Genomic DNA, 12220 nt, shown 5'->3' with positions numbered 1-12220 from the left:
GATAACAAGGAACACTCTAGGAGCAAGCTTGGACAATACTGTTTACCAGTGAAGAGAAAAAACAAAGTGACAAACAGGTTTGTAATTGCACATGTTGCTGTTAAGCTGCCATTTCCATGAATGAAATAGCCAATACCCAGACAGGCCCAGCTGAACATTAGCGTTACCTGGTCACTGAAGGGCATTGTGCAATTTATATCCAAACGGTCTTCACCCTCTAGCTTCAGCAGGGAGTTTCCCAGCAATTTCTGCAAATGACAAAAAAGATGTATTTTTTTTGGAGTTAATCTTGATGTCTTTCTATATTAGCATTTTAACAATGTAAGGTCATCATTTCAGACAGGCAAAATGCTTGGCACAGATTTCTTTTCCTCAGAAAACTAAATGTTGCAGGGAAACCTCCTACAAAAGCATTAGTAAACTTTTATCTGCCTGAAACATGGTTAGGAAACCAATCAGAATGAACTTAACCTCAGATAGAACTGATTGTTGTCCCTATCCTTTCCATTTCCCCCAATCTCCTGCATTGTAGCAGTATAATTTTCCTAGGGGAAGAATTAACAAAGAAGTCCAAATGCTGGAGGGAGCATGTATTTTTCTCAGAGACAAAAGGAATGCTAGCATGAGAAAAGAGATGATTTCCTGCTAGTCAGATACTCCTTCCCCTAGGGCTAACATGCTCATATGCAATGCCATAGAATCAAATCTCCTTTTATCAGAAAATAGAGAGTAATCAGTGCAACAATGATGAAAAAGGCTATCCAAAACCAAAATAAATCCACTTAACCTCTTCTTCTTACCAGGAATAAAACTTAAACACACACACACACCTCCCCCCGCAAGAAACAAAACCCCTGGCTTTGTAAGAATGGGAGAGGGAACATTTTGCTTCCTTTCGTTTAATGTTTGCTCATTCCATGCAGTACATTATGGGACTGGATTTAAACCATGTCCTGACTGCTCGCTCTTCTTTTTCTGTTTGCTGGAATTAGAGAGATCTAATTTTGGGATCCTTTTACTACACTCCCAAGTCTGAAGCAGGGTACTGCAATATAAAGCATCAGTCACACAATGAACTAGTTCCTGGTACTCATTGCCCCTCGTCAGGCAGAAGTAACAACTTACCTGCAGTTAAACCTCAGTATGTCAAATACCGACAAAATATTTTTCAAAACTCTGCTCCCTCCCAGAATATTTTATGATTAAATGAAACTTTTATACTCACAGCATCAGCCTCAGCTTTTTCTCTGGAAACTCTCCCACCTGCCACTATTGATTCCAGTGCTGTGACCCAGCGCTGTTTGTCAGGGAAGCTGGGTGCTAACAGGTAGAGTGTTCTACCAGGCCAGCAAGTGGTGTGTGGATGAGACTCCAATTTTAGGATATATGGCACATCTGAGATGTTATATAGATAGAATAAGACTTAGATTAGTTTTTGGAATATTGCCAGTGGACTTAAAATCAACACCTTTCAGCCTCATCGGAGAGAAGTTGTATTTATCATGACGTGTTACCATGGCAATTTATACATAGGTTTCTCCTTTACAGGTCCTGCACAGGCTAGCTACTTAAAGCTACATATTAACTGGATGTTTGCAATCCATACATACAACGCTGCCTTTACTAAATAAAAATAACTTCTCACCTTTTATTCAAAAGAGAAAGACATTTCAGCATGAAAAAAAAAAAAGTACAAAACCAGCCACTTGACTAAAGTTTTCCCTGTACTGTTCAAGAAAAATCTGGTTATGGAAACCTTTGTTTTTAACAGTCTGCATGCTTTAATGTTAAAGTCAAGACATACATAAACTTATCATTGGTTCTATTCGGTACATACAAATGAAAACATCAACATTTTGTCATAACAACAGACTGTACACACCCCACAGTATTTCTAATTCATGACTTTCTGGTAAGAGCACAATGGTGGTATGAATTATGACAATTCACACTTGAGAGAGAGCATTGAGAGAAGGAATTTAAATCAACCGAATGCTTTTGAATATATTACAAAACTCTTGAAATTTACTTCCATTTGGCTTGATGATTATATTATTCGCAGTTCAACTACCATGACAGAAGCAACAGCCCATGTGTAACTAAATCTAGACGACTGAGCTATTCACCTAATTCAAGTAGAGGTAACCTCAAAATGACACAGTTACAGAATGAAAGTTAAGGGGAGAAAATTCTGTTCAGCCAAACGGAATGCCAACTGATGGCAAGCCAGATGAAATCCATTTGACCTCATCTACGTAAGACTCTCACCTGTCTTTGCAGTATTGGTAAGCTCAGTAGCTCCTACAGCTCCATGAACAGTTACATCGCCGTCAGGAAGGCAGAGCTCAAATTCCTCCAGAGGCCTCTGTCCAGCTGCAAAGACAATGGGGAGACAGAGGAAGAAAGAACGAACAAGTAAGTAGCAAGAAAATAACTGTGATAGCAAAATGACGTGGATACACACTGGATGTTCACAGCTGGATTATTATGACATACCAGCTGATAAAACTATTAAGGATCTAGAAAAACAACGACGTTGCCTTATTACAGAAAATGTAGCTAAATTAGTATGGCCACAGCAAACAGTAACAACCTTTAAGCCTCTCAGCTCACCAAACAATAGCTGAAGATTAAAAAAAAGTTCTTCCTAGAAATGCTAAGTTACCTTCTCTTGCTTCTGCATCATAAATGAGCACTTTTGTTCCTTCCAGGACAATATACTTCCTGTCCCAGCCCTGTTGCCCACGTTTATTATTCCTGAAGAAAATAAGCACAAAGTTACGTTGGATTTTCTGCCTGGATTCTGAATAAAACAAGCGTGCAACTCCTAGAAAGACAAATTTCAGTGGTAGTAAGTAATTGTAATGGGCATGTATGGATTATCCCATTGTAAGAGCCAGGGTAATACAAGGAACAGTTCCAAATATTTCAGCACCTGATACAGCACCAAGATTCATGTTTATACCTTGGCACCTTCATCCATCCTTCAAGCCGTAGACTGCTGCTTGGCTCCTTTAGCTGCAGACCAGGAGAATTCATTTTATCCCGGCAGAATGCTTCAGAGAAGTGCGTGGCATATTCTGCTGGCAGTCCACAAGTAGCTGGCAAGCAAGCTGAGCATTTTGGGTGACACATCACCTGGCATTCTGACAAAAGGACAGAGAAAAACTTCTGTTATATGACAAAAAAAATCATGACAGAGCTGCCTCATGTTCTAACGCAAACCCCAGCTTTCCAAAGAATCTCCTTCCACTCTAAACCATCAGATGTTTTCTGATGTAGAATGTTTGCACCAACTAGTTTCAAAGTCTTCATACTTGGTTCTTTCTTCAGCTTTCACTGAAAATCTGTTCTAGATGGCTGATGCTTTCTCATTCTCCCATCCAGTGACACTGCTTGAGCACATGCTCTGCTCTTACCAAGACATTTAGATGCTTGTCTTCCAAAGTGCACGGTATCCAGACACACGGCGCATTTCGTCGCTCTCATGTTTAGCCCCACGTTGAAGCGATGGGGGATATTATGATGCATCCGCTCCTTCAGGCGCCGGCTGTACTCTGGAAGGGACAGGATTTATTATCAGGATGAGCACTGTGATAGGGATGAAAATCAATAGTAGATTTTGGCATTTTAAGGCCAAGGTAATAAAAAGTGACTACATATCTCTATCAAAACTCTGCCGAACACAGACACTACTTCCCTTTGCAATCTGTAAATCTTACGCAACGTTACCACCTCAGTAATTACCTGATACAGATGCACAGAATGTGCTGCTTGAGCACAGACTGTAGAACTGAAGTGGCTAATGTTTGGTGTAGCAAGACTATGACAATCAAACCACCTAAATTTCAAGCCTGCACTCAGCTCCAGTTCTTACAACGCGCTAAACTAATTTCTCAATTTTGCTTATAGCTGAAAACTCTTCAACACCTATACTGTTGTGATCAACACACAGCAGGCTTTCTTCATACAGCCAACCATCAGTGCCAGCAAATCTTAAAGCATTCCTACAGTCCCTGGTAGCAAAGTTTATCCTCCAAGGCATGGTCTTTTACTGGTGAACATGACTCTCTTCCCTGCCCGTGACCTGCCTCTGAGGACATCTTCCCATGCCAGTGTTAACCATCCTCACAGCGCCCTGTGCCTCAGCTGGATGTGATCGCTGCTCCAGTTTGTGGCTTCTGGCTTTTTCCAGCTAAAGGCTGGAGGTTTTAGTTCCGAGTCCCAGGGTTCAACACTCACTCTGGAATCCTGGTTATCTAAGAACAGCTGAGCAGAGCCCTCAATCCTTTAACTTTTTGTGATGACCCTCTCCCCTCTACTCTCAAGTACATTGAAGGGTATCCCCTTTTTCTAGTTAACAGGACATTAATATTGCCTTTGACCTGGTATCTTCCTTTTATGCCTTACCAAAGTCTTTTCCCTTTACCAAAAGTCTTGTTAGAAACATTCTGCTAAGCAGAACAAATCAACAGTTTAGATGAGTAAAAATGCTAATTGGTAAGGAAACAGCTATGAATCCTTTTGATCAATGCAGAAAGTAGTACAGAAAACATCCTCCTTTGAAGAAACACATGCTCTTTAAACAATTCCTGCTAATTACTGCTGAAGAAATAAATTATATAATCCAAATAGAGAATTTAAAACAAAAAGTAAAGCAAAACGTATCATCTAATATTCCTAGCATAAAAAACATCTGGTTTTGAAATTAAAACAAAATAAAGAAGAAGAAAACAGAGATGGCATTGAAATAGGAGACAGGAAAACAGTAACAGAAAAGTTCCCCCAAAACCTACCCTCTGGTGTGGAAGATTCCTTCCTGCGACTGGAGGGTGGAGCTAGCAAGCTGATGGGAGTAGGCTGATGCTCTGGTGAGCGGACTATGGCAGACATGATGATCTGCTGCCTGGCTGTGGCTGGAGTAGATGGATGAGGGTGGTCTGATATCTTCCGATGAGCAGCTATAGATGAGATAAATGCCACTCGTTAACACAACCGGTATTAAACCCTCATTCACAGCAGTGGTTCTGTGTAACCATTCAGTGGTTACTACCCGCAGATAAAAGTGTAGCCTTACTGCACCTTCACAGCAGCAGGCAAGAATTAAACAACTTATGTTACTGCTAGAGTGACACACAATTAAAGGCACGTTTTCAGACCAAAAACGTGTGTCTCCTTCCAGATCCACCTTTTCTGTTAACCCCTACCTTCTTCACGAGCAGATCTGAGTTCAATGCGTGTTTTCTGTAGAGCCTCTTCCAGCTCGGCAGAACGAGCCTTCTCCTTCTCCAGTGCCACTTTCAGCTCATTGTATTGCAGGGGAACCTGTGTGGGTAAAGAAGGGTCCTCTTTCCGCCGACTAAACAGGCCCTAGCAACAGAAACACACAGACAACTCCTAACTCCTAGTAAGAGATGGCTTAAACTAGGCAAAGTGCAACTAGCTAGTGGCAGTCCGGCCAGAGGGCCTAATGGCAATTGTTATGTGTAAGGATGGATTTTTAGTTCATATTGGCACTAAAATGCCAATATGATAGAAAAGAAAGAAAATGTTGAGATATGGATTAATTTAAAGAGGGACTTACATTACCTGTTAGTACTCACACCTTGAGTTTCCGAAAGCATCTAAACAGAGGATCTCAAAATACGTGGTTAAAATTAAATAACTTACATCAAAATGACAGAACGACTCATGACAAAGATGCGACACAAGTCACATCACCTGGCTAATCAATCCTATGCTCTAAGTACAAGACAACCACTCTACATACACAATGTGTTCATACACACATACATACTTACCATTAAAAACAAAGCATGGTTAAAATTCTGTATTCCTACAGCCTCACTGAGGTGTAGCTACTGAGTTGTAACCTAAGTATAGTAGGAATAACAAAATGCTGGAAAAGCCACAAAGAACACATTGTGCCTAGTAAAGCTTGTATTCAGCAACTCAGAATGCTCTTAAATGAGGGCACATCTGTGTTACACAAAGAAAGAAAATGCTATATTATGAATATACATAACTAATCACAAAACCATCCTTTTGCACTGTGCCTCTTAAACCTCTTTCACCCACCTTTTTCTTTTTCGCTGGTTGGTCCATCTTTGCTTGCAGAAAATCAATGAGTTTGGTTTGCTGGGAAATAGTGCCCTCCATTTTCACTTTTTCATGGGAATAGAGAACCTGGGAACCACACACACATAACACATTCCATCTTAACAGAATAAACAAACAGATAACTCAATAACAGAAGAGCTAAAAACAGTATAAGGAAAATGTCACACAGAAACAAGCGGGTCACATCCTAAAAAAAACCCCCACACAGGGAGTGGGGTTTTAGGATGTGGAGCACAGAGTCCAGCGCCAGTTTCCTCACCCTCACCTGAATGTTTTCCAGCTGATACTCCAGGTCACTTCTTTCAGTCTTCAGGAGATCTGCTCGATCTAGAGCCTCTTGCAGACCTTGAGTTAAGCGGAAGATGTGATTCTTTTGCAGATCCATTTGCTGCTGCAGCTTTGCCTGCTGTTAACAGGAAAAGAAAGGCCAGTGTTTTGCTTTTGTTGTTTGCTTGGTTTTAAATAAAAGCTATTTATCACTCCTTGTAAAATAAGCATCATCTCAGATGATGTAAAATTGTCTGTAAACAGACAATTCTTTAAAAGCTGGAAAATTACATTCTAGAAGTTTGCCTTCCTTTCAAAAGGCATTATGACTAAACAAGCATTTCTATGTATTTTATCTTAATCTGTACCAACACCACTTCTTTCAACGGCATATTCATTTGCTTTATTTGCTTTTTCAAGCATTTAAAATCTTGCAATTGTTAGTAAGACTGCAGACACATGAAGAATTTCTGGATGCTGTTTTCTCAAGCTCTCTGTACAATCACCAGAAGCCATCACAGCACTTTGTAACAAAAAAAAAAGAATCTTTCCTATAAGCCAGGATAAACTCCTTCCTCTATAGTCATAAGAGATAAGGAAAATAATGTCCAATTGTTTACATATTTGTCTACAATTAACAACAGAAAAGGGCACATAGACTTATAGAATGGTTTGGGTTGGAAGTGACCTTAAAGCTCATCCAGTTCCAACCCCCTGCCATGGGCAGGGACACCTTCCACTAGAGCAGGTTGCTCCAAGCCCCTGTGTCCAACCTGGCCTTGAACACTGCCAGGGATGGGGCAGCCACAGCTTCTCTGGGCACCCTGTGCCAGCGCCTCAGCACCCTCACAGGGAAGAACTTCTTCCTTACATCTAATTTAAAACATGACAAACTACATCTAATTCTTTCAGGTTTTATACTTTCTTGATAAGAAAGTCCCCGAGTATGAAAACCATTAACACTCATATGTTATGGAGCAAGAGTCAGAATAATTTCACTGCGATGCATAATGTGGTTCTCAACTCTGGGACGACTTGTCAGTACCCCAAGTACACCAAAAGGCTCTAATTGCCTGTAAGCACCCTTCCTCCGAAATCCTCCTCTGCAACCTCTGCCCCCACTACCCAGGTTTGGCTGCCTGCATTCAGTATCTCACTGATACACAGTGCAGGTGTGTAACCTTGGATCAGACTTCTGTGAACCAAGCTACATTATGAAAAAGGAGCTCTGAGAAGCCTTACCTGTGGCCTTCACCCATGCTCCCTCAGCACACTAGCTCCAGAGCTAGTTTTAAGCTATGGTATTCACACCTGGTCTGGTCAGAGCTATGTTGTAGGAATGCTGTACCTGGGCACGGACATTGCTTTGCAGACCTCACCTAAGATGCACCTCATCACTACAGGCTTCTGCAATCATCACTGGGCCTCTGGCTGAGCCTGATTACCTTCACCAGACCTGCTCTGCTCTTCTTGTTCAGGTACTTGGGACTGTGCCCACTGGCTGCAAGGTCACTGCTCTTGCCTGACTTGCTGTCTCCCTTTGCTCCCAACATTCCTTCCCTTGAGGAGCAGTTCACTTTTACTGCTCCCTGGCATGGCCACACACTTTGCAAAGTTTTAAGTAAAAACAACCCCCCGATTTATTAATCTCCCCAGTTATAGAGAAAAAGGGCGGATGTGTAACACTGCTATTCTCACAACTTCCCCCCTGCTGAGATGTGGAACCTTCTTCTGAAGTTATAACTTGAATTTCCAAGCTTACCTCCTCCAGAAGCCTCTGCTTGAGCTCCCTTTCTGTCTCAAGCTTCTGTTGTAAACTGCGTGCATTCATCTCCAACATAGCATGCTTCTTCTCCAGGTCATTGAGCTAGGCAGGTGGGATAGATGGTCAGAATAATATTGAACACTAATAAACAGTGTCCCACAATCTTAAAATCCAACTTCACCAAGCACAAATAAAGAAAAATTATACAATTATCCTTTATTTGGTTTAAGGTGGAAAACAAAACAACCAGCATTTTGGTATGCTCTTGCTCGAATGCAGATACCAAGTTATTGAAGGACTTCACTGGACACTCTGGGCATCACAGGATGCTTTCTTGCTTTAGTCACTTTCTAAAGGAAATCTGAGGTCTTTGGCTTGAAGACAGACTTCTGTTCTATGACCTCCAGTCTTTTTAATTTGTTCTGACATCTTGAAAAAGCTGCTCAAGGCCACATTTCTACAAGTAATATCTCTAGAAAAGTATCTCACCTAATTAGTATTGTCTAGGGTTGAAAGTTACTTACCTTATCAGAAAGGCTCTCAGCTTTGAGTTTTTGTTCCTTCAGTGCTTGCTGGAGGGCTAGAATCTCTGCCTTGTGTTCTTTGACAGCTAGTTCTACCACCTGGCGAGACTCAGTAATACGCTGATCTGCTCTCACTCTGTATTAAAATGGAAAATAATGTTACCTAACTCCTTTCTGGGCCTGACCTCTTCCTAGCGTGCAGTGGCAGCAATAAGTCTTTTGGGGGTTGCCTCAAATTCAAGATGTTACTTTAGAAAGCCAGACTGTTTGCTGCAACACTTTTACATTACATAACCCTGTTCCAGCCCTGCTAGAACTACAGCCTGAAAATGTCAAGACCCCATAGGAACAGTTAGGAGCAAACACTATTTTTCCATATAATAAAGTGGAAGATAATAAGCCAGGACATTTTATAACATACAATGATAAATACCACTCCCCACGAATCGCTCACTTGCAAAGCAACCAAAGGAACAATATCACTGGTGAATGACTATTAACTAATAAACCATTTTTAGAACTACCTCACAAGATTTTATATTTAGTTCCAACTCCCATATCTTATTCTAAATATAATTTATGTACTAGCTTCTATCGAGCATTTTCATAAAAGTTAATAAAAGGGGAGGAGGGGAGAGAGACCTGCTCTGTTTCTCAGTATCCAGCATCCTCTGCAACTCTCTAACTCGACATTCAAACTGGGACTTCTCATCCCCTAGGACATTTCTCCATGCTTCCCACTGACGCTCTTTCTCCAAGAGTTCATCATTCAGGGCCTCCAGGTCCATTACTTGCTCTTCCAGCATTGTACATGTTGTCTTCAAGGCCTCCATAGTCTAAAAATAAATCCTCCTATCAATTCTCACATCCCACATCAAGCGTGCACTTTAAGCTTCAGCCTTACCATTTAAATTACAGTACATGCAAATTGGCAGCAAACATAAGCTGGTAAATCACAACCCATTTATTTCAAGGCTTCCATACATTCGCCTGTGAGTGCCTTAATGTCAGTTCTATCTCGTTAGGTAAACTTTGAAATTTCCAGGGTCACAAAATTAAAATGAATAATTCTAAATGAAAACATCTCCAGAGTGCAAAATTTCTAAATAAAATCGCATAAAAATACAATAAGGAATACCAAAACTTCCCATTCGCTCAACTGCTTTGGGAAGGAAGGCTCAAATGCCATTGCCCCTGGAAGACTATTCATTCCTGCTAGGTTTCCAGATTGAGAAGAGTTTCTTTGCCTTTCAGGTCATTAGCTAGCTATCACAAAGAGATTGTGATCCAGACTTGTAAAGCCTTACTTGTTTCTGGCTGGTAAGCTGCATCTCTCTCTCAGTGATCTCTCGACGGAGATGGTCAACTTCACTTCGCAACTGGACAACCTCATCATTGGCCCCTGAGGCCTCATCAAGTTGTTTGGACAGGAAGAAATTCTGATTGTTCAGTTCTGCATTGTCTTCACTGAGCTGGTTCAGCTGCTCTTCCAGATCTGTAATCACCTAGAAAAAAAAAGAAATTCAATTACATGTCAGTGAGTAGAGTTTTGTGAAAAAGTGTTCTCCTCTCACAGAACCTCTTATTGCCAAGCAAGGCGACAACCTGGCTATGAAATTGTTCCAAATTTAAACAAAAGCAATATTGTCAAGGTAGATTCTATGCACATGAGTGTACTTTAATTAGGAATAGACTTCTGTTTCTTACAGAAAAGAGCTTGGGTTTTTTAAAATTTGGTTTAGAGTATAACTATGCTGTGGTGCGATTTATTATTTGAGAGAGAACTGTCACATCTAAAGCACTGGTCTGGGAGTCAGGAGTTCTGGTTGTAGTCTCACATCTGCTGCTGACTTACAGTGTGCCTTTGCCAAAACACTTCACCTTTTTTTGCCTCAATTTCCTATACAGTGAAATGAGGCTAATACCTCTCAGAGAGGCTTTTGAAGAGTGACATTTAAGAAAACTGAACACGCGGTGCAACGGAGCACTACAATCTGAGGAACCTCCCTAGCAAGTGCTTATATTCCTATATGGAACACTGTATGTAACCAGGAAAAGCAGACAAATCTTAAGAAATATATTCTATCACAGTAACAGCATTATGGATGGCAGCAGGGGATATATGAAGAAAGAAAAAAGTGTGGCAACACAACAGACTAACAGAAAATCAGGGAAAAGCGAAAACTCAACAAGGACAACAGCCTTGCCTTTCAGGAAGTGCAAGTGTCCATTTGTTCAATCAGAATGGCCTTATACTAGATGCTTTAAGCCACATTCCCCTTCAATTTAATGAAAAATATGAACAACAATTGGCCATTTTCACAGTCCCATTTGATTTGTATGAATGAAAGGCCATGAACACAGGATGGATGAACACCTGGACCTCCTCCTAACTCAAACCCAACATCATCACAACAGAAGAGAAAGAAACCTCAGTGTAATCTTGAAATCAGCTTAATAAAAAGAATTTCTGAAACTGGTAAACTCTATACAATTCATATTCAATTCTAACAAGTTCTAGAGGCATTTTTGCCTAGATGTCAAAGAAAAGTGACTTTACTTCATTAAATTACTTCATTAAATACTTCATTAAATGGGAAACATTAAAATCCCAGAGCACAGTTGGCCACACATGCAAATTGGAATGTTCCAATTTCCTACACAAGCCAAGGACTTAAATATCTAAAGCAGTAGAGCACAGAGCATACAGCTCTTCTCAGCTATCTGGAAAGATGACAACCATTTATTTTTGAAGAATCTGTAATGCATATTTGGCAGCCTTTAACCATGCCTCTCCTAGATCTAAATTAACAGCATTTGGTTTTTAAACTGCAAGCAGAAAAAGTCCAACTGACATTACTCCCTGGTGGGTGAAGGGGAGTTCCTGCTATCCATATGTTCAGGGTCAAATCAAAATGATTCATATTACAAAACACAACAGTTCTAATGAAAACCTGATCATGTGGTTGTTTCTTGCGCACTTTTCCTGCCCTACTCAAAATACACACTTTGTTCTTGTATGCATCAAGTTTTCAAAGAACACAGACTCTGTCACAAGGATGTGTTAGTATCGGTACTGCTGTAGGAATAAGAGCTTAAAAATGTATTTATGCAAACAAAAAGGAACAAAAGAACATTTGTTTTTACAGTGTTTTACCTACCATTCTTACAAGTAACATCTGAGATTTCTACTAACTGCCAGATAAGATAATATCTCATTTTCTTCTACTTCTTTTTTTTTCTTATGTCTAACCACAACACGTACCTAGGCAGTTTTAAGATCTATTTTATACATCCATGGCTTCTTTCACATACATTTCATCTATTAATACAAGTGCTTGCTACAAAAATTGTTAATCTAGTTTTGAAATACAAGAAGAAAGCAGAGATGGGGAAACACAAAATGGATAAGGTGACATGCAGAGTTAATATTGAAACTACTTAATGAATCTTTTAAAACTGGCTGTATTTCAACTTGATTTCATTCCTTAAGGGCTGGAAATTAAGCTCCCATTTGCCTTTATTCTGGGTTCTGAGATTTTGA

General features: G+C 40.3%; 1 protein-coding gene across 12 annotated transcripts in view; it reads right to left on the bottom strand.

Annotated features, from left to right (window-relative positions):
• CIT (citron rho-interacting serine/threonine kinase) overlaps window positions 1-12220 on the bottom strand; it is a 74955-nt gene that overhangs the window by 11145 nt on the left and 51590 nt on the right. For 9 of the 12 annotated variants that reach the window (XM_030501541.1, XM_030501540.1, XM_030501543.1 and 6 more), the window contains 14 exons: window positions 9984-10181; window positions 9319-9512; window positions 8677-8812; window positions 8150-8254; window positions 6386-6526; window positions 6079-6186; window positions 5208-5370; window positions 4797-4961; window positions 3420-3557; window positions 2966-3146; window positions 2666-2757; window positions 2269-2373; window positions 1226-1395; window positions 168-248 (listed from right to left, as the gene is read on the bottom strand). In XM_030501541.1, the coding sequence (XP_030357401.1) occupies window positions 168-248; window positions 1226-1395; window positions 2269-2373; window positions 2666-2757; window positions 2966-3146; window positions 3420-3557; window positions 4797-4961; window positions 5208-5370; window positions 6079-6186; window positions 6386-6526; window positions 8150-8254; window positions 8677-8812; window positions 9319-9512; window positions 9984-10181 (1977 nt within the window). The remainder of the gene's footprint in view (window positions 1-167; window positions 249-1225; window positions 1396-2268; window positions 2374-2665; window positions 2758-2965; window positions 3147-3419; window positions 3558-4796; window positions 4962-5207; window positions 5371-6078; window positions 6187-6385; window positions 6527-8149; window positions 8255-8676; window positions 8813-9318; window positions 9513-9983; window positions 10182-12220) is intronic. The other 3 variants (XM_030501548.1, XM_030501550.1, XM_030501551.1) reach the window with 1 other exon arrangement.

Source organism: Strigops habroptila, chromosome 11, assembly GCF_004027225.2.
Source record: "Strigops habroptila isolate Jane chromosome 11, bStrHab1.2.pri, whole genome shotgun sequence".
NCBI classification, from domain to species: Eukaryota; Metazoa; Chordata; class Aves; order Psittaciformes; family Psittacidae; genus Strigops; species Strigops habroptila.
Note: the sequence above shows the minus strand (reverse complement) of the source record. Positions and strands in the feature narration are given on the sequence as shown.